This window comes from Centroberyx gerrardi, chromosome 11 (genome assembly GCF_048128805.1).
Source record: "Centroberyx gerrardi isolate f3 chromosome 11, fCenGer3.hap1.cur.20231027, whole genome shotgun sequence".
In the NCBI taxonomy this organism is placed as follows: domain Eukaryota; kingdom Metazoa; phylum Chordata; class Actinopteri; order Beryciformes; family Berycidae; genus Centroberyx; species Centroberyx gerrardi.
Genome location: NC_136007.1, coordinates 28706928 through 28730536, shown reverse-complemented (window position 1 = coordinate 28730536; position 23609 = coordinate 28706928). Strand labels below are relative to the sequence as shown.

General features: G+C 39.1%; 1 protein-coding gene across 1 annotated transcript; it reads left to right on the top strand.

Moving 5' to 3' along the window:
- Positions 1–1818: 1818 nt before the first annotated feature.
- On the top strand, positions 1819–22961 carry mpzl1l (myelin protein zero-like 1 like). The gene is made up of 6 exons (XM_071905237.2): positions 1819–1947; positions 7087–7268; positions 12773–12980; positions 14321–14456; positions 17454–17559; positions 19829–22961. The coding sequence occupies exons 1-6, from the start codon at positions 1875–1877 to the stop codon at positions 19928–19930; spliced, it is 807 nt and encodes a 268-aa protein (XP_071761338.1). The 5' UTR covers positions 1819–1874; the 3' UTR covers positions 19931–22961.
- The last annotated feature ends 648 nt before the right edge of the window (positions 22962–23609 follow it).

The window sequence follows — 23609 nt, the reverse complement described above, 5'->3', positions numbered from 1 at the left end:
GCCCTTCCCTCTGTTTGCTTTTTTCTGAGGCCTTCCGTTCCTTCAGGGCACGGCTGGAGCTGGACTTTCCTCCATTGAATGGTGATATGAGGAAGGCTGGGTTCACTGGTGGGATGATGGAGGACTGGGAAAAAGGCTGACAATCCATGTCCTCAACATCATCGTTGTTCACCGTCTGTCTGATGTTGGAGTATTGGGGATATGGCAGCCATTCCATGTCCTCAACATCATCGTTGAATTTTCTGTTTTTATTTTATTTTATGTTATATAGCCAACCAGTGACACAAAGTAGGCTATGTTTAAAGTTAGTGTGATTCAGCGAGCAGAAGTTCATATTCAAGTTCAAATTCAAGTCCTGATCTCGGTCTGTGTATTTTTTGGTCATTCTATTTTCTTTTCAGAAACAACAGAAACAACAACAGAAAAATTAATGGTGATTTGATTTTCATTTCAAAATGAAAAATGGAAATAGAAGGCAGATTTTGTTTTCCTGGTCAGGGACGGCAGATAGCTACAACATTTATAAAGGACGTGATTCTCCTTTTCTCCTTTGTGAAACAGAAAATAAAATAGCTAGAAAACAAAAACGAAAAAAGCCTGTTTTGGAATTAAGAAATAGCTGCTGCTGTGCGTCTTTCAGCTCCAGAGGCTTGGAGAGCGGAAATGAGAGAGAGGCAGAGAAGGAGCAAGAGGGAGGCACTGTTCAATTCAGTAATAATAATAGTAAACTTTATTTCTGATAGAAAATATGTTCAAAGAACATTTTTCTAATCATCGTCCCATCTGGAACAACTTCAGTTTCCTATTCCTGCGTGCTGCAAAAGCTCCAACAAGTTCATCTTCGTCCTCATCCTTTTTTCTGCATGCAGGACTTTTATTCTCACTAAATCATACAGTAATGTGGAAATAAGAATATTGCACATATCGGATGATAAATTAGACCTACTCATATGTGATCAATCAACAAGTGCACAGTTTCAAGATGAACGGCATGTGAGCAGTGTTTTCTAAATCTGAAGAAAAATTTGCGTGGCTTCTCGCAAAAAGTCATGTAACTTATGAATGGATTCATGTAAAACCATCAAACTTTGTGACCAATCAGCAGACAGAAGAAGAGGCAAACCCTCCATTAATGGCCCATTCAAACAACATGGAGGCACTGGAGAGCTTATTTTTGGTTTAGAAATAACCATCCTGCCAATTTTTCCAAAACTTGGTCCAGTGGTAGAAGGGCAGCACTAATGGAAACTGACTGGCTAAAATGCTTAAAAGTGGCAAGAATTTGAACAGGCAGATCTCATGTCCCATCTCAGGTACAGTCATGGAAATGTGAAACAAGTTGGTAATGTGGCATGGAAAAAATTATTACTTTAGGTGAAAATATGACATGGAACTGGCATATACTGACAATTGCATAGTGTTGGCGGAGGCTCGGGCTCTACTGAGTGCCATCTAGTTCTGCCTGTTTTAATGATAAAGTGATACTTTATTGAGTTCCATAGTGTGTGCCCTCTCCTTCACAGGGGCTCAGCTACAGAACAGCAGTCATGGATCTGGTAGATTCAGTGTCTTGCTCAAGTACACCTCAGCAGGGCAGATGCTTGCCGACACGGGGCTTGAACCCAAGTCCACTTTTCCCTTTAGTAAGTTAGCCCTGCGTCTGTAAAACGTCGCTGTGGGCTTAAACAGCCTTTACACTGCCTGTGGCTACAAGGCGTAACCAGTAATAGCGCTACTAGACCTGTAGGAGGCAGCAGTCCGCTTGAGATGTATCTAGTCAGCCCAGCAAAATCCCACGAAGAAGGAGCGACCTGGCTAGTAGAGTGGAAAAAAGGAAACAGGGCTGAGGAACTACTCCTGTTTACAACAACATTATGGAGCCAAAATGGATAAATACCATTTGCAACTGTGTTTTATTGACTGGATTCACGTTATGTGTTGTATTTGGTGAGTAATGTACCCTTAGCTGGGAAACATTTCCATTTGTAAATGTTTCATCTTGAGCTAATGTGTTGGGTTGGATGTCAGGTTAGCTAGCTAACGTTAACGTTATCTCGCATCTCTTGTACGGAGAGACCTCCACGCTAATCTGTATTCAAAAATCATGCACATCAATGTGGCCTCGCTTATCGGCAAAGATGTATACCTGATGGAACATGGTTTAAAACCATTTACGAATTATTATTATTCTGGTAAATTCGGCATAGAGTTGATCCGCCAAGCAGTATTTTAAATAAATAAAATCTCAACAAGAATTGGTTCACACTGTTGGCTACCGCCCTTCGTACTGTATTTTGGTAGCGTATGACGGTGGGAACAACAGGCGAACGAAGTGATACAAATTAAGATTTTGTTGAAATAAGAGTTGCTGGTTCTGTTGTTTTTCTGACGAATTGAAGAATGTCTCTTAACAAAACAGAAAAGCTTTTAAGTCATGTTGTACCACGTAGGTAGGTTTGCCGATAAACAATGTCACATAAAAAGGCCAGTATTTTGAATGGAGTTTGGCGTTAGTTCTGTCCGTATCAGGGCTAATCAGTAGCTTGGTAAGCTAACCTGACACACAAGTTAACGTTTTTCACAGCAATGAACAGCATAATTTATTTTTTACCCTTAACAAACAATTACCTAGCGCTAGTTAACATACAGGTGTTTTATAACATTTATAATGTTAACACTGCCGTCTTGCAGGTAGCTCGATTGTTAGCTAGCTACCTGGCTAACGCTAGCTTTTGCAACGTAGATAAATCACTTGGCTGGGTGGTAATGATGGGTAACATTTTCCTAATCCAGATAGTAAAGGGACTAAAACACATAATTATGCAATTTCAGATACAAGTAACAACGGCAGTACATGCACATAATTTTGTCTTAAGAACAAGATTGCACTGACTTGCCATGACCATATTACTGGTCCAATAACACTAATAATGGCTTAAAATTTGTATGCACTATTGCTACTGCTAATGGCTAGCTGTTTACCCAGCACTTGACAACGTTACAAAAGTAACAAAACATTCACATAAACACTACGTCTAAACCATAATATAGAAATGATTTGTACTCCATTAAGATTCACTCAGCAATTACAGAATTAGCACAAGACTAACTCATTGCACCAAATGGGATTTAATTTGATTTAGTGGATTAAAGATCCAGTTGATGACCAATCATATAATTTCCACCACCACCTGAAAATCAACAGCTTGAAGACTACAACCCAGAGCAAAAATTGTATCCCTGAAAGTTGGATACTACAAAAAAAAAAATGCATTGGAACACACTTTTTTCATAGCACACACCTTCCGGGTCCATTTGAAACTGAGTGGCAGTAACATGAAGTTTGGACAAGTGGGCTGCTCGCTGTCTGGTTTGAACCCCTTGCTGGGAAAATCTGGGTGGGGGAAGTGCATGAGAAACACTTCCTTCCTTTCCTTAACAACTATTGTCAAAGTGTCCTTGAGCAAGGCACTTCCTTCAACTGCTCAATCCACAAGTACTAGCTAGTGACTGATTGCTGACTCCTTTCCAGCTGGAGACTATTTTTTTGTGATCAACTTTTTTATTTATATAAAATTCAATTAGTACAATACACAGTGTTAAAGAATAATGGGTAACAGTATTAAAACCCCTACCCACCCATCATTCCCCAACCCCTAAGCCTTGCTACCAACCAATCCCAACAAAGGAAACAGTCCAACACCTTACCCAGACAGATCTACATAATGGGAGAAAGGGAGGAAAAAAAGGGGAATGGGGGCATACCTAAGCAGCTAGATAGATAGACTTATCATGGACTATATGTCACAAAGGATATTGTAAATAAGTTGTGTACAGTCAGCGAATCATATTATGTGCATTGTGTGATGAAAAGGTGCCAAGACCTAGTATGTTCTTTTACTTTGTCAGCCAGATACACCCAAGCACTGATGGGTTGATGTTTAGCGTCATGAAGTCTTACTACTGGCGGCTCCATGTGTACTATAGAAGAACTGTAACCATTGATTGTGAGTGAGAGAATGTGGAGGTTGCCATTGAAGGGCTAACAGTGTTTTTGGCCCCTGTCAAACCAGGAAATGGGGTGAGCGTCTGCTGGAATGAAAGATTTAAAGATGAGTCACCATTTAGAAGCAGCAGTTTCGGGCAATATGGCACTTCAGTTTCATGTAGGTCAGATAACAGCAGTTTTCAACCTCGCCACCCCCGGACAATTCCAATACGTGTGCCTAAAATTTGGCCATCAGAAATTGGGGAAGGATGTGTGCCAGAGAAGAGAGCTTTGCTCCTGTTGCATCACATCCAATCTGAGAGAGCTATTGTGAGGGGAAAAAAGTGAAACTCAGGATTCTGTGTTTGTAACGGTGCATGTTAAACAGTAACTAGACACTCCCAACACTGATAAAGGTGAACATGAGTGCAATACCACATACGGACTCACATATTGCCCTTGACAGTTTGATTCAACTCGAGGTGACACGCCCCACTGAAAACTGTCAGGGACAATTTATTATTAATATCAATAAGCCACAACAGGCCATGGGATATTGAATTCACAGTTGAGCTGCGTAGTCTGCTCGTCACACAGATAGTCATCATTCTGTTTGGTTGTTGTTTGCTGGGTTCCAGTTCCAATTTGGTGGTAAATTAGGGGAGTTTACATTTGTAACTCGAATCCTCTAAGACGGAACTCATAATTAAACTGGAGAGTAAACCATACCATTTTTGAGGTAAAAACAGTAAAATACTAGTAGTCATACTAGTAATTAAGACTTGTATATAGTCAGAAAGCATGAAAAGACAAAAATGTGTTAATGTGTGCAAATATTGTGAGATGGACTGAATGCTAATTTTTGAAGACTCATGATATTTAGGAAAGAAAAAATCTGATCATCATTAATTAAGCAATTTATTCCTCCTCCTTTCTTAATCTACTCTTAAGATTGCTGTGTTAACTTTCACAGCAGCGCTAGTGGTAGTGTAAAATTTCCACGTAGAATGCGTTTACACGACATGCCAGTCCCAGATGGGTGAGGCGAGGCAAGATGCTGCATTTAAGGTACGCAACGGAAGACAGAAGAGGAGTTCCTGCCTCGTTTCCCCTACTATTAGTAATGTGTAGCCTACATTAATCTGGTCCTGCGCTCAGATGTCTAGTAGCTCCCGTGTCGTGGGGTCCAATTTTCAGACATTTTTAAAACAAAAAAAAAGTTAGTCACTTCTCCGGTTGTCAAACTTTGAACTCTTTGAAACAAATGCTTGCTGTGAGAAAGTAGCAGAATGGAATACGTCAGCCCAGAGTCTCTTGTGATTGGTGAAAGCGTGTCCAAGCGTATTACGAAAGACTGTCATAACACTGGCGTCGCAAAGGAAGATTCCCTGGAATTTGGCCCACGTCTTGAGGGGCAAAATTGCCGGATCAACTTTTCCAAAATATCGACTCTGGCTCCCTTTCACACATGACCCCGACACAAAATTTCCAAAAGATTTCTGGGTGAAGCTGCATGTGTGAAAGAGGGTATAGACTTATGGCCCTAAATGCACAGTAAAGTACACCAATTTGGAATTCATTACAATAGAATTTTACAATATTCTGATGTGATGAATAAATTTCTCCTCTCACCATAATGAATGCATAGAATGTAAAATTCAGAAAGAGCTTGTATGGTGGCCATCTTGACCTCTCACAGTCAAAACTTCCATGCAGAGCTGACACTGCAAAAGCCTACATGGAAATCATTGAGCGACTACACTTGCAGACATTATCAGGGATTGCTATTATTCATTTTCACCATAAAGCACAGCTGGCCATAATCTGTGCTCACATCCACGGATTACCTATGTTTATAAAAGGTTTAATCATCCCTAATCAAACTAATTGACATCTGAATAACACTAGGATGTAAAACTAGGGATTGGAGAAAAATGCCTAGTGATGGCTTGAAATGTTTCTTTACAAAGACAGAGGCAATTTTAAAAGCACATCCTACTTTTAAAGTGTATGCAGAATTGTGCATTTTTTAATCTAAATGTAAATTTGTATTTGTAAACTAGATTTGTAGACTAGGTTTCCCAGCTGACAGCTGGGAAAAAACCATATGACAGCTTGGGAAGTCATGCTGTCCGTCTGACCATGCAGCTAATGTTGGTGTGATGTTTCCATAATTTATCATTACTACACTTGGTGTCTATGGGAAGCTCTTAAAGCTGCACTGGGCATCTTTGAGGCCCCAAATAGCAGTGAGAGGTTAACGTGTTGAATATTTGAAAGTTTGAAGGACTTCATTACCTGTAAGGTGATGTCAGAAAAAGTATATGTCTTAGTATCTGGTGGGGTGGAGGTGGTTCGCGCTCAATTCAGCTTTCTCTGAACGGAGCGCTTGTTCGTTGCTGTTTAGGAGACACTTTGGGATTTCACTTTTAAGTTTTCATTCGTCACTTCATGTGTGGAGAAGATTTCCCACCAGTGACCATACTGACACCAGCATTTAATTTGGGCAAATAGGATACAGTGTCTCAATTAGTGGTGATGGAACGGCGCATTTCTGTTGTGATTTAGGTTGTCCAGCTTTAACCTAAATTGATTCTACTGCAACATTTTGAGTGGATTTCACATAAGTATGCATGAATAAGTATTATCATCCTGGGTTTTATAGAGCACTGTGATGGACTGGCGACCTGTCCAGGGTATTTCCCTGCTTTTCACCCAATGTATGCTGGGATAAGCTCCAGCCCGCCATGACCCTGAGTAGGACTAAGTGGGTAATGGTTTGAATATGGGTATGAATGGGTTTGAATAGTTTTAGTGTTGCATCTTCTAAATGCTTTTAAGAGGCTTTTCCACCTTGCTAAAAATACAATTCTGGGGGAAACATTGACCCGATGTATTTTTTTGGCATGAAAAAGGTCCAGTTTGGAGATACTTAACATCCAGTCCAAAATATTAGCTGTCAGCAGCTTCAATCTAAACAAATATTGCTACCAACCTTAAAAAACAGATCAGTCGATCCATAGATTCTAGCACTCTGCTTCATATTAGTAACTAAAACCAGGACACTTCCCTTCCCTGTTCCCTCATGTCGTCAACAGGTACAAAACCCACGTCTGCGATCGACATGTATGCGCCCACTGAAGTGATCGTTGAGAACGGCACCACGGGAATCCTTAAATGTTCTTTCAAGTCCACAGATCTAGTCACCGGCGGCGCCACAGTGACCTGGAGTTTCCGACCGAGTCGATCCGACACTCCGTCCTCTGTTTCTCCGTTCTCTGTAAGTCCAGCCTGGTCTTATCTGCTCTGTGAAGCTTTCCCAAAGCTCCAGGATGTTTTCCTACTATTGTCTGACACATGAAGAGGGTTTAGCTGCTCCTCAGGTTAAATGGTCAACATAATAACAAGAGCACAGTTGGCAAGTCCTCCCAATTTGATTTTAATACAGTGGGTCACAGTTTTAATATAGAAACAATTTCAATGCTATACATTTATTGATATAAATCAATACATTTTAATCTTTTAATAGGATTTATTTTTCTTTTATTCTTGTGTTGTTTTTGTTTTCTTTCATCAGATTTTATTTTGAAGTATTATGCTTCATATGTTTTATCTCCTCATTATGGGTTTAACTTTTCTTGTTTATTCTTTAGTGGAAGGAACTTTGCTTTTGCAGAACTCCACTTTTAGATTAGTGCTACAGTGTTTGTTGTTAAGATTGGGCGGCCCTCCAAGGTACATTTTCAAACAATCAAGATTTAATGCTGCCAAGTGCAGAAAGCGTATCAATGAACTACATTTATTTTTTACGATTCTTATTAATAAATGATTATTGTTATATGTCTGTGCTCTGAGGCACTACACTTGAAATGAGTTGAGACATAGCACTAAACATTTTGTTTTTTTGTCATGTGTTGAGCTTGGAGTAAAATGTAAATAACTGTTGTTTACTCTGGGCAGCAGCTTCTGTCATATGGAATCCGGAAAGACTGTGGGGTGGGGGTGTACTACAATCATGTCTCATCCAAAATACCTGCCCAGTTTTGTTTATAGACCAGCAGGGTGGGGCACCTATCTGTCTGCAGTAATCTCCAACAAGCCTGTTGACATGGCCTAAGGCTTTTTGGTTTGCAGAGTAGTCAGGCCAGCGCAGCTACTTGCAGTGTCAATGTCATTCAAGCTAACCAAATAATGTCAGGATTTGAAAATATGCACATTTCACAGTTCACTAAATTATCAAGCACTTGAGTGAGACAGTTTAACCCGCAGTATTCTTCCTATTGCTCATTTCTGAAAGAGATATGAGCAATAGGAAATTTAATACCACTAGCTATTAAACAAAACATCTTTTCCTCAAAATTCAGGAAACATTTAATTAGAATAAGTAATTGTTGTTGTCTTGTAGCTCTCTTTACACAGCTGACACCACTAAAAATGCCAAGGCTGTGGCTTGGCAAAAGCTAGGCTAAGGCACTGCAGGTACTGACCAGAACCAGATTAGTGTTAATGATGTGCTCTCACTAAGCATAACCCAATTTTGCCAAGTCACAATAATATCTAAAAAATGCTCTGATCTTTTAAGCAAATGTGGTACAGTGATACATGATGATGACATGAACTCACTGTCGTATGTAGAGTTTGTTCACTGCAGGAGAGTGTGCTTTTTGAATTGGATGAAAGTTGCTGTGCGCTGCTGAAAAGGCTCACAGCATGAACCTTGAGGAGCTTGAATGCTTGAATTGGACGGTTAAACAGCTGCATGAATCCTGTAGACGATCTGGGTTTTTTTTCACAGGCCAAAAAGAGAACTTGAATTTGCCAGGCTTCCATGTACAAAGGCTTCCATGTACATCTTCTTTCCATAAGCCCTGATGGTCGTGGCTTTTTTAACATAAAAGCAGAAGTTAACTTGGCCTCAGTCATGAGACTGTTTGCTTCTGACCTATAAAAGCAAAATGTAAAAAAGTTTCTAGAATGTAATAACATTTCGCACATAATGTAACAAGATGCACTTGAGCTGCATAATGTCCTGCCTTAATCGCCACAATATATTTAACATAACCAGTTATGCTAATGCAGTAATTAATGAAGCTAATGAATGCATTAATTAGCAAATATTTCTATGTCAGCGTACTTGTATTTAAATAACACATTCACATGGGTGGTATTAATATGAAGTCTGTATCTTAAAGCATTAAGGAGTTGTCGTAGTTTTAAGACAATCAGTTTTTCCTCATTAATATGCAAAATAGTATGCTCCAAAATCTAATCAGATCATCTACTCTATAGGGCTGCCCCCGACCAAAGATTTTCCTAGTCGACTAGTAGTCGTTAGTTCAAGCCATTAGTCGACTAGTCGTCGCACGTTTATGATATTAATGTAATTATTTAAATATATATATTTTTTTTAAAAACACACCCAAGTCGTGGCCACTAGTGGTCAGAAACACCGGTGAAATACACTCTGGTTCACGGGAAAAAACACACCCAAGTCGCGGCTTCTCGCGGTCATGAACACCGGTGAAATACACTGTGGTTCACCCAAAAAAAACACACAATAGGCGTAGGCTATCAGTCGCTTGCTTTGAGCCCCGCTGCTGCACAGAGCGCTGTCTGCTTGTTTATTCAAAGTTTATTAATATTGTATGTGTCGTGTGTCCAAATTGCACCAAATCCGACACTGCACGTCCTTGGGTCCCCAGCAATACACCCGCCAAGTGCAACCCTGGTCTAATAACTTTTTAACGACAAGGCGCAGCTCCCGAATGGAGTTTGAGGTTTGTTTGTTTTTTTGTTTTTTTTCCTGCGACTAACTGACCAATGAAAACTTGGTCGACCAAGACTCTTCTCATCGACTAACGTTTGGTCGACTATTAGGGGGCAGCCCTACTACTCTATAGGGGGAACCTGTGGTGTAAGGATGAAGGTTCTATCATATATTGTTCTTGAGGTATTGTGTTCACAACAATGTTTCTTCACACAGACAGACAGACAGATGCCACCATGACGACATAATGGGCCTCATGCAGGAAGCGATATACGAACAAATTTTCTCTTATTTTTGTTCGTATCCACGATTTGTTCTTATTTTGTTAGTACCCATTGATTTCTGGGATTCACCAATGTTTTCTTATTTTTGCTCTTCTCTTAGGTAAGAGACATTTTTAGGATGGTTGAGAGCACTCTTACCAAGATAAGAAAAAAACATCTCGTTTTCACAGTCCACAAATTGTTTGTCCAACGCAAGGAAACATACGTTTTAAATTTGAGGAAGATAAAAAAACGCATGAATATCATATAATCAAATTTAGATTATTATATGTTTTAGAGTAATTATAATCAGGGTGCGAATTGCCGGGGGGGATGGGGGGGATTTCTCTCCCTCTGCTTTTGATATCCCCCCCTCTGGTCATTCATTTTTATCGCCGGTGGGGATACGTTTTATCCCTGCTTCTGGTCAGACTGAATTAATTTCCTATGCCCGACAGTTAGATTGCGCAATGAAATGCAATCGCAGGTGGGGACACGCTTTCCCCCACTCTCTGGCATGTTTTATTCTGTCAGTAAATTAAATACTGTACTGTATTTCTCCAATATGACAGTACATGGCGCAAACAACTTCCCAAAAACCTGCATGGATTATAGAAGGTGCGTTCTTTCCAGCTCATAAATTTGCAGAGCTGTGGATAAAAGAAGGGCGACCAAGTGTAAAAAGAAAAGGAGGTCCGTTATCAACACTAATTGTTTTGCTAAAAGAACGGTATGTGAGAAATCTTTCTTCCTTTCGTCAGCATCGCTGCTGTCCACAAACACGTGCTGACTGGCACACAGCTGGCATCACCTGCGGGCCAGACGCATAAAACTGTAGATTCAAGCCAAAGCAGCCACTGTATTACGCACAGCCATTACGCACCGGCACCGCTGTACATTTTGAGCCATAATGGCCCGATTGATCACACCAGTAGGTCTGATTTATTATCTGATGTGCGTTATTCCTATTCCCACATTACTGTACGATATGGTGACAATATGTAAACCTATTTACTCCACTAGAATAGAAATCAGGCTTGTAGAAAAGGGATGTTAATGCACGCATGTATTACATTTAAGGCTCAAAATAAAATATCGCACAAATTCTCTCTTTTATATTAACCTTCTCTTTGCCACATAGCTAAACTCACCGGGAGCTGACACAGGCATGCATACACGGCATTCTCCTACTCAGAATCTCTCTCTCTCTCTGTGTGGCTCATATATGACATACGGATATGGTCATATATGATATATATGGACATATATGGATAGAATTCGTTGGGGAACAATAATATGTGTATGATAGGGGTTTGCACTTGTATTTTTCATTTTCACGCCTCGTGTAAAATATCACCTGGCAAAAATGCATTCCAAAAATATCCCCCCCTCTGTTTTTTTTACAAATCGCACCCTGATTATAATGATTGGATTATTAAATTCATGGGCTAAAGAAATACTATTGGTCCATTGATCCCAATTAAGACTATAAAAACCCTTGGATGATATTGCATGCGTTCTGCTTCTGAATGGCTTACATACTGCTGTTAGATGCTTTGGCCATCCAGGCCTTACGCAGAGAACGCGTTTTTAGAGATCGCACAGATCTATTTGATGAGACGGATGAATGGCTGCTGAGCCGTTTCAGATTGCCAAGAACACCTCTCCAATTCTTGGCCATGTGCCAGAGTATTTTCACGCGGCACAACACCTACCCTTATATGGTGTTTAGGGGCCGTTACCTATGCTAATAACAAACAATTGGCCACGCGCCTCCAATTTATGATCAAGTGGGATTCATCATTCAGCACACCTGGGTAAGAGCAGATTTGGATGGTTAAGAACGTTTGGTGCATCTGGAGTTGACTTCTCTTATTTTTTCTATTAACAGAAAATTAAGAGAAAATATAAGAGAAATTTAAGAGAATGTTGCTGCATGAGGCCCAATGTCCCATATACCATGCACCATGGTGGAGGGACTTAATAAGAAAAGAAAAGAAAAATGAGCAAATGTTGAAGTTTTATTCAGATGTGATTAAAGCTTCTTTTACATGGTAGTATATGACTGTTTTCTATTTTCAGGTCATCAAGTTGCAACTCGCACCAAGCTGTAAATACTTGTTATCAAGTTCCCTAAAATTCACAGCATCGTCTATAACTTTCATGTTTGTCATGATGCTTGGCTAGGTCTCTGTGGAAAATGGTTCTGAAACTGGTGTGGCTACAAATTACGGGAACAAAAAAGCACATTTCTTGCAAGTATCTAAGTAGAAAAGGTCAAAACAGAACTCATAATATACACAAGATAACTGGACTATCTTATGGTTTGCCCTACCTCTCAGCCTATGGTCTCAAAATATATTAATGGAACTAAATATCTTTGATTCACAAAAATATATACAATTAGGCAAAGCAAGGTGAAATTCCAGTAAACTGAAGAACTTAATCTGAGTGCGACTGTTCTGTTGTAAGATGCATCTAATTTAAAAATGAGTGGTTGTTTTGTTCTCATAACTAAAATTCTATTTTCATTCTCAATCTCTGATTGATACTAGTGAATACAAACGTTTTTGCCATGTACAGTATACAGCCAAACAATATAGATCAGAGTCTTGGTGGAGTGTAGCTTCAAAGAGGCTCGTTCATGTTGCCAGATATTACCGAATAAAATATCTGAATTGTGTTTTAGGCTGGATTTTCACTATAAAGCTCAGGCATCCTGCGCACACTGCTTTACTTTCCTCTTCTCCATAGATTTTCTACTTTGGCAATGGGAAGGAATTCCCAGGGCCTGAGTTCAAAGATCGATTGCAGTTTATTGGTGACCTCAACAGGAAGGACGCCTCAATACAGCTGAGACAGGCTCAGTTCAGCGACAACGGTACCTACTTCTGTGACGTGAAAAACCCCCCAGACATATCGGGAACACCGGCGCAGACCGAGCTCAGGGTCGTTCTGAAAGGTAAATAGGCTCATTTTTATGATTTGGTTTATATTTGGATTTATTTATGGATTTTCAAACAAATGCAATTATGCAGACTTCCTCCAGGTTCTGAAAAGTCTGGATAAATTTGTTTAAATAGTATTTCCTGCAACATAGGGATCACTTTTTCTATGATGAAAATGAATTTGACTTGACTAGAATCATAATGAATAATGAATTTATGTTTAGGCCATGATCACATAGGATACTTTTTTGAACACGCTTGCATCAAACTATGGCATTTTGGGTTGCTATTAATATATGTATATATCAAACTATTAAAGGAAATATAGACATTTGAAAATGCTCCAGTTTCCCCATTGACTTCCATTGTGTACATGACAGCCAAAAATTTATTTTTTGAGATATCACGATGAAACTGCATACAGGTCATCTACAATGTCTACTGAACATGTCATTTAATTGTCATGAGGATTCTCACAGTAAGTGAGAATTTACAGTAGATGCATACAGTATTGTTTCTAATAAGACATGCACAGCTCAGTCAGTTTTGCAGGTATTGGCAAGCCTTATCGATCATTTTTGAAACGGAGCATAAAAATGCCTGTGGGCAATTTTGGTGTAATTTGGACATACAGTAATAAAGTTCATTCGTTTTACAGTTTTTGAAAAAATCTGAGTAATAATTCCCAAATACTTGCAGTGTACAAAAGTTTCCCCTCTATTGAGCCAACAAACTCAGAAAGTTTCAGGCCTTTAACACAAACGGCTGATTCTTTGTGGTTTGTTAAAGTTTTAAACTTTGAACTGTTACTGTAGCGCCACCATTAGGCCAGGTGTACTGAAATTCCATATTTCAGTATACCTAGTTTTGGACTGTACTGTAATTGCCTGCAAAGTTTAGCACATTTTTGTTCATGGGAAGGCAGTTTTAGTCAGAAAGAAAGAAAGCATACACTAACAATATGATGTAACGCTAATGATGTAGCCTAACACTCCTTGTGAGCAATGCTGACAGCGGAACTGTATTTGATCATGAGAAAAAAGCATCTTATCTGATCACGGCCCTATAAACTACTGTTGTATCATACTGACGAAACATTATTGTTACTATGCTGAATGATACCAAGCTGGTCTTGAGTGCCACTGTCAATGATTCGAGTTGGAGAACAACATAACTTTCCAACACTGAACTTCAGTTTAAGAGATACCTTCAGAAAAACGGTTAAGGCCACAATTCACTGGAATGGTTAAAAGATAATCACTTCACACAAGTATTTTTTTCAGATTGTTGTAAATGTTCACTAAATATTTCTAAACCAATCATGTGTATGTTGTGGCCGTGTCTTTTTGTCCAGAATCTCTTCCTCAGAGCAACACTGCTGTTATAATTGGAGCAGTTTGTGGTGCTGTACTTGGAATCATCCTCATTGCTGTCGTTACCTGCCTTATCATAAAGATAATCACATATGTCACCCGCCATGATTATGAAGGGTAAGTGTCATGTTTCTACATATGTCACAGTTAGCAGGACCGCCATTGATTCCTCTAGTGTTTAATTGGCTCATGTTAGCATAGCCAGACGGTATTTCAATGTACTGCATGTGGGTGAAATTGTTTTCAACAGAGGATTCAAAATGCAATTTGAAGGCCACAAGAATGTTTATACATGCTCGTTTTCTAGCCTTTAAGATGGCATTAATTCATTTTTAAACATGATTTCTGGCTGTACCACCCAGAAAATGTCAGGTGGTGCAACCATATAAAAAGTTAAAATCATGAACTTTCACTGTATGTACCGCTACTGAAAAGCGAAACACATTTACTATTGCACTGTCAAAATGCACATTTGAATGGTTGTGGATGTAAAGCAAAACACAGGCAATGCAACTGTGCAACAGTGGTCCTTCAAGTCAAGTTAATTTAGGAATTGTATCCTCTGTGGAAATGTGTTTTAATATTGACAACCATCCCTCCCTGTCAGCCCCCCATGTTAATGTATTGAAAGACAAGGAAACTTTCTTGGATTGATTTTATGCCCTGTTTGGTTGAGCAGTTTGCCTGAATCTTTCTTTTTTCTTCTCAGTTACCTATTTCTCTTACTAAGTCACTCAGTGACATATTTAATCAGCAAACCATAACACTTTGCTAAATCTCTCTGCATGGAAGCCAGGTTCACTATCCTTGTGTTTACCTGAGAAGAGCAGTGTGTTTTTGGCTGTTTGAATAATCTGGTGTGTTACTAATCATTACTATCATTAACACGTTTGTTAAAAATAATGCCATGTCAAAGCTAGACATAATTTCCTTGTGTGCTTTAGCTGGGTTGACCATGTCTACCTCACATGCTTAATCCAACCACGCAGCCCTCTCTCACGACTGGCTATATCACATAAGTCTCTGTCTTAAATAGCTAACCACAGGTTAAACCAGAAAAATGAGAGGAGATGTCACAGTTGGTCTGACTGGAAAGATGAGTTAAGCACCCTATCCTCAACCACAATTTCTTGCATTATTTAATCGCAGTAATCCATTAAAATCCAAACAAAATATTTCAAACATAATTCACAAATGTGAGGTCTAGCAAGAGGGGATTTCATTATCCGATCACATTCCACTGAAAGCATGATCCTTTTGACAAAAATATAATTTTAAAAACAATTTCAGTGGAACTATGAATAGAGAAGCGGAAATGTGGCCAATTCCAGACACTAGGGACCAATTCCGGACACAGGCTGTCTGGCGTGATTTCCGGTCTTTTGGCACAGTTTTCAATGAGTTCCTTACCAAAGGATAAATAATGTGAAATACTACAAATTTGAAAAGCTAAATATCAAATTTCATAAAAACCTATAAATATTAAGACATATAAAGACAATCAGTTCTAAACTTAACAATGAACAATAAGCGCAAACTCTTAAATTGTGTTTTGGGCAACTGTGTCTTCATGGCGAGGATCCTTAGTTAACAGTAATGAATATAATTGGTAAGTATTAAAATAAGATCCAGTGGGTGGTGATGGAGCCTGATTGAGATGAAGCAGTACAGGTGTGAATTGCACTGCCACTCATCAGGGGGAGTCGACCTAATCAAATCATATTAACAAACATGGCCTGTAATTGCTTTATTCAATAAGGAGCATACTCCAGTCTGAAGAAAACATCTGCCACTAGCGACTGAGCTGCAACATCCAAGCATTTCCCTTAGCTGCTCCTTTTGATGTGGCCCACCAGAACTAATTTTGAGGTCAACTGAGCCTGTGAACTGCCACATTGGACTGAATAAAAGCACAAAGCGATCATTGGGGTTGTTGTTTGCAATGGCGCAAGTCACTTTCTTCCACTGCAGCGTGTTGACACAACTAATGTCACGGCAATCCATCCTATTAATATCATATCTAAGCTTTGCTTTTTGTCTAATATTCATCGTCCATCCACGTTTGCCACTCACATTATTCACCTGAAACTAACCACTATCTTCCTTGTCTGTCTCTGTCAGCGGAGTGCATCTTCATCACCAACCTTTGTGATGAAGCATTCAACCTCCTTCATTACTTCCAAGTTTTCAGATTGTACACACTGAAATGACAGGATATAGAAGGGTGACAGCTTACTTAGATCAAGCCCAATGTACAGTTTCAGTGAGGACCTGCCTGTCTTACTGTACACACTGCTATACAGTGTCTTTGCTAGAAGTGCACCGATACCAGTTTTTCCGAACCATACAAGCACTGAGTAGACGGGCTGGTACGAGTATCGATCCAAGTACTACTCAATTAACTGTCATTCATGCCGCCTAGTATTGGCTTGTCATAAAATATTTACAGGAGCAAGTGCAATCGTCAATCAAATAAAATAAATTATAATGATAATTGATACCAATAAAATATAAATAAATAAATAAAAATAGGCTACACAACATAGGCTAAAGGATATTGCTTCTCCTGTTTTTTATACTGGTTAAAGCAGCAAAACAGGTTATTGACTCTCAAAAACACCTTATTTATAACAGGTTAACTGATAAAAACAGCTAATTCAGAATAGGTGAACAGTTAACAGAATTTAGTTAAGCCTAATAAAACTAGCCTGCATAGTCAAGGCTCCTCTCCTAAACAATAGGTGCTATGCCATTGAACTTCACAAATAGCAGCATTTGAGCATTTTCACATCAGAAAATGTTATTCCTCATGCCAGAAAAGTATTATATTGCACCAAAGTGCATGTCATTAAAGTATCAATATCAGGATAGCTTAATTTTCAGATACTATCGGTGCACCTCTAGTCTTTACCCTGTCACTCCTTTCAGTATCTCTGCCCCTCTGCCACTGTCATTCAAGTTGTTCATACCCTGTGTCCACATGTCTCATCTCTCACTGTTTTATTTCTGTCTGTCTCCCATTATTTGTGTTTGTCTCTGTGTCACCATTTTTCTGTGCACCAATGATTCCTGCACCGCCCCAAATTGCCCCGGCGAATCGTAAACCTAAACTAGATGTACGTCCTTGGAAAGCGTGAGCTCTCATGCTCCACAGCCGCGAAAGAAGGTGGAGTCCAGCATGGAGAGCTCCAGGTGTAACAGTCCCTCGGGCCCAGTACAGGTAGGAGCTGGGGGGCTTCATTTTCTGAGACCTTTTAAGACCTTCACCTTCTCTGTCAGCAGGACACCTTTGGGAATCCACACTGCACTGTCTTTGTTGTCTCAAAAGAGAAAATGACTTGAAGCAAAAGGGAATGAAAGTGTCTGGAAGTCATGTGGCTGTGCTGTTTGTCCAATTGGACTGGAAAAATACTCTGCATCTGTCTCCCAGTCCACTAATAATATGTACTGTGAGTTCACACTGCAAGCAACTTGGTTGATGGGTCGCGCTATTCTGATTAATTGTGGGCGGGGCCAGAGGCTCTGATTGCATCTATGAAGTGATTTGCAGCTACAAAGTTCTGAACAGGCAAATCATGTATTTGTTGCTGCTTTGGTGTTGCCTTTCACACCATTACATCATTTTGATGAGTTAACTAGCCAACTTTATAAATGGACTTCCACTGACTTTGTGTTGCTCACAGTGTGAACGCAGAGTTGGAAAAGTAATCAGTCAATATGAAAAAGCCACATGGTGTTTGGAGTGTGGCATTTGTTCTTAATCTCTCTTGGAGTTAGGACTACGGTCAAAATTAATAGACATTCATTTTGGTTAATATTGGCATTGCATTTTGTCCAGTTCACCTGAAAAATACTCCATTCTGTATCACAATCCACTAACACTATGGAGCATGTTTTGCGCAGATTGGTCAAAAAAGAAAACTTTGGGGAAAAACACTGTTTCCCAAAAAATGCAAGGTGACAAAAAGTCTATGATGACATCCTTGAAGAAAGCTTATATCTCTCTGCCAGGCTTTAAGGTGCATCCACTGCTGTAGCTGATCCAAACTTTTGATTCCCCCACTAAACAGGAATTTGAATTATGTAAGCTAGTTTAACACAGGATTAGTATAATTAGAATTTGAGATTGTCATTATGCAATATAATAAAATAAAATAGTGAAAACTAGGCATGCCGACACCTTACCAATAGAGGGCAGTGCCACATGACATTTGTACCACTATCAAAATAGCATTTTATCCCAAACAGCTGATTTGTTTCCATGTTGACACCATGTAAGATTTGAAAGATAATTCAAAAACATGATGAGCTTCCTATATAAACATACTACTTACTTACTATATAAATATATAGTGATTTGTTTAACTGTGTAGATTGACTTGTCAAATGACCAGATGAGTCAGTTTGGGACGCACGTGGAACTGAATACATTCGGTCTAATCATGGCTACTGATTTGAAAAGCTCCAGGCTAATAGATAACCGCTTGCTGGCTGCATCTGCCGCTATTTCCATAACTGGTGCCTTTGGCCATTTGACACACGACAGAAAATATTTTTGCAATATGTAACTTGAAGATACTTGGCTACAATAGATCAAATGTATCATAGTGTATGACATATTCATACTACAAGTGAGGTGTAGGGCGTTCAAATGGCGCAGATTTTACAGTCTATCAAAAATAGTGCCATCATTCTAACAATCTCATATAATCAATAGAATAAAAAATTTTCCACCTGTGAGGTTTGGATAGACAAGGTTACACTGGACTTCTTGATTGGCTGTTTGGAAGAATACTCAAGGACTGAATACAATTTCAAATAGATTTGTCCTTTATTTGAAGTAACCTTACTTTAGATTGAGTCTGCTAGTATCTGTCCTTGTGGGGGAATTGCTGATCATGTTAGAGAAGATCATACGACTCGCCTCGCAATACAATGAATTCCTTGTTGGAGGCAGAGTTCTGGTGGTGAAGCTGCATTTCTGTTGTTGTAAATGAGATTTCTTTTCTTATCAGTGCCTTACAGTGTTTCTCACAACTTCTAGCTTCAGTGTGTCCCCTGATTGGCTGCCTGTTACGAACGGTAGCGTCTAACCTTCCTGGATGGTTAATGTTAGTTGTCCCAATGTTAGTTGAAACTTATCATGCGGCGACATAGCAGGTGAGAGCAGCAAAAAGAACAAAATAAAGACAAAAGATCTGCTCTTGTCTTGTATTTTGACCAGTTAAAATTATTCTTGGCTGTTTTTTTTTTAATTAACCCTTAGAAGGTGAGCCAAAAAGTTAATTCCAGACACTGAATACACTCATTTATTTAAAAGCTTTAAAGACCTGCAGTAGAAGTGGAAGAACGAAGGCCCTCTGTGTTCTCCAGGCACCGCTAGGCCGCTCCATCTGTTCGGCCCTCATTGTGATTTGACTTGGACGTGTTTGTATGTTCAGCTGATGCCGTGTCTTTTCCATTCTGCGCTTTTCTCCCTCTGTTCACAGGGACCGGTGATATATGCCCAGTTGGATCACTCAGGCACCAAAAACCCCAACTCATTCCATAAGATGGAGCCAGTGGTCTATGCTGACATTCGGAAAAACTGAAGAGGAAATTGAGGAATTGGGGGAGCGAAAGAAAAAAAAACAGTAAAGTAACAGACCTCTCTGTCAGCTGCTCTTGGGATGGGAGAGAACATGTTAACCAGGACAGAATTGGTGCAGTTTGATTTTTTATTTTTTTTATTTTCTTTTGTTCTCAGAAAGCATTACATGCCGTTAAAACGACGTATCCGTACACTTTCTATTAAGGAAACAACTCAAAGACCTTTGAGAACACTAACAGCATGTGTATGCTTAAGACTACATCAGCCTCGAGGTGGTTTTTTTACAATACAGGGATCAAAGTAACAATATGAATGCATTCATCAATATCATTCCGTACGTAAAGAGACTTTTATTTTGTTTTATTTGCCGCGGCTTCACACCACGATCGACACGAAAAACACTCCATGCGTTTGGCCGTTGGACAGTTTCTAGGGGTGTGAACGCCGCGTTAGATTTGACATTTCCTTCACTACATTTGCATGCAATCATAACATCTACAAAATAAACTTGGTACTCCTCAACTAATAACAAAACAGTAAAAAGAGAAACAGTCTTTGTCATTGTATTACTGTGAATACTTAAATCTTCTGCTAGGTTCTAGCATGTTGTTGTGGTACCTTTTTAAAACACTGCCTCTCTGATTTTCACTTCAGTAGAACGTGTCTTTTTATCACTTTCCCCCCCCCCCCAGCCGTTGGTTTCTGAACCAACGGCTGGTTCATATACAATTTTGAAAAATTGTATATGAACTCTTAGGCGATGCCAGCCCGGGTAGAGTTTTTTTCTGTTTGTGGTGTTCGGCATCACACTTCGAGAAATTTTGCCTATTTGTAATGATCGCTAATAAGAGCTGAGAAAAATAAGCTTCACTGCTGGTGTTAAACGCTAATTCTTGGGGCCGTTTTTTTTTTAGTTTGTATCAGAGTTTTACTGTTTGTGAGTCAGTTGGAAATATGCATGTAAAAAAAAAAGAAAATGTTCAACTAAGGTGAAATATCTCTTGAGAAACATTTGATTCTACTAAAACCGGGAACTAAACACTAAATACACTGTTTGCATGCAATGCAATTCATTTATTAACATTATAATCAGCATTATGAAAAATAACCATCCTTGTTTGAATATCTATGCCTTAAAGAAGTGCTTTTTGTTAATTTTTTGGGCCAAATGTCTAATATCTGCTCCACTTTGATATTAGGTATGTTCTTTTTAAGATGCTTTTAAGCTTTAAAATGCATTCCAAATCCACCGTTCTTTTGTCTTGAAGCATTTAAAAGCCAAATCTCTCTGTTGGAATTATGTGTGTGAATGGGTGGGTCACCCATGAGCATGGTATTTGTGTTGCATCCAGTTTAAATGCCTTTTAGCTTCAGCTTGTGATTCCTCAATGCAGTAAACTTCCATTTTGACCAGTATTTGTATATATTTCTCGCTCATGTAAGATATAGTGCTATTTACTGTAACTCCATTCCTGTGTCGTATGGCTATGGATGTCATGGCAGAGAAAAAGTTGTGTGCTCGAGGACGTCGGGCAGTTGGTGGCATGCTTAATGTTTTCTCTTTTAGTCTTAATTATTTGACCGACAGCCAATACTCTGAACCAGTGCGTGCAGCGCCTGCAGACAGTATTCAACCCCTTGACTCTTTCTGCATTCTGTGGTGTTACAGCCTGAATTTTGTCAACATCAATTTTTTGTTACTTTAATAAACCAACTGCAGCAGATATTGCTCAGTTTTGATAAGTAGAGTTGATTATTTTAGTGTGAATGTAACTAATAATTTAGATTTGTATTTCTTTTTAATGCCAACACTGGTGCATTCACTGCCATGTTCACAATTCCTGACGCCAAATGGGAGATATGGGGACCTACAAAAAATTCCCACATGTCCTACTGGTAATTACCACTAGGTGGCTGACGTGAATCTTTTTTCCTGGTCAGCAGCTTGTACTTGCGAAATAAATCTACGTGAACGTGGCATTGTATAGATGTGTGTTTTGTTCTGAATCATGCACAATCAATTGAATTGGCCACAGGTGGACTCCAATAAAGTTTCATGGATATTTAAAGGAATTTGGATGCACCTTAAAGCATAAACCAGCCATTTTTTCCCATTTTCCCCATTATTTACCATCAAATTGACTGATTCTGACCAAAATATTGTCAATTGCTTCACTACAGAGCTAGATACCTGAAAGGGGCTGAATACCTATTTACTCAAAACATTTCAGCTTTTCACTTTAAATTTAAAAAAAATGTACAGCAGATGATTCATGATTCAATCCATTTTGAATTCAGGCTGTAACGAGACAAAATGCAGAGAAAGTCAGAGGGTTGAATACTTTCTGAAGGCGCTGTAGCCTTCCAGATTTTTTTTTGGTTTTTTTTCTTTTAGTTCTTTGTTTGTTCGTCTGTTTTCTAGTTATGTATTTCAGCGTATTCACCAGAATCGAAAAGAGGGAAACCTGTATGATACTGCCAAACATGATAATGCTGGTCGCTTTTCTTTGTCCTTAGTCGTGACTCGTCGCAGTGTTTAGTGCTGTGTAGAAATCGTGATGTTATCTATAAATTATGAAAGATTTTCCGATTTGACCGAGCTCAAATGCAACATGTTTGGTGTGCTGGTGTTAGTTAAGTTTGAATGAATGCAGGTTGTCGCAATATTCATTCCATTCCTGATGTCTTAAAGTGTGTGCTTAGTATTTTTGGATGGTAAATAGTGTGTGTTATTTGATAATTGTTTAGTATGTTATGTTGTAAAATCTGCACTATGTCTTGCATATCAAAGACAACAAACGCCCTGTGATTTTTATTTTCCTTCATCTCCGAACGACCTTTTGTCTCTGTTTTAATGTCTTTAAAAACTGGAATGTTGTACATTTAGTGCCTTTTACATTTCATCTGCTAACTTGAACATCTGCTCAAAATAGAAAAGATAAGATTCATTTATTTTCCTTTATTGTATGTATTTTTTTATACACATAATATCGCTTCTGTATCCACTGTTCAAATTTTATATAAAACCTATTCCTGGCCAAGTTCCTGTGCACTCGTTCTCAATATTATATCAACAAACTACATTGAGAAGTTTGTATTTTTTTTCCCATTTATCTCAACAAACAATCTAAAACCTCTCTCTGTTGAGTCTATACTTGTAGCATTTGTAGAAAGTAGGCAACACACATGCATACACACACCCAAACGTAGGGTAAAAATATGAGTGTTTCTAAATTTATTCATGAATATCATCCAAATTCAGTTTATCAATGTAACCAAATTTGTGATCAGGTCAAATATTTTACAATCCAGGACCAGGGGGGAACCCTTTGCAGTATTTCTCACATTTAGTATTTGCTTTTCTTTATGGTCAAGCTAGCACAAGTAACTGAAAGCACCTACTAGCATGAATACCCTGCTAATAATCAGGATTGGTCTTAATATTGGACATTAAAGTGGGATGTATTTAGAAATGGATCATTTGTTTTTCATGGTTTTACCCTCCTGGATATTCCTTGTTCACAGGGAAAGCACAAACGGGCACAAGGGATTTTTGCTCCCTGACTGTTGACTGTAAGGCTCCGCCTCCTCCAAGGCTGCCAACAGTTGGCCCCGCCCCACTCTTCACCTAGCCAACCACAAGCCACGTGGCACTGTCCCCTGCCAATGATTGAGCCTTA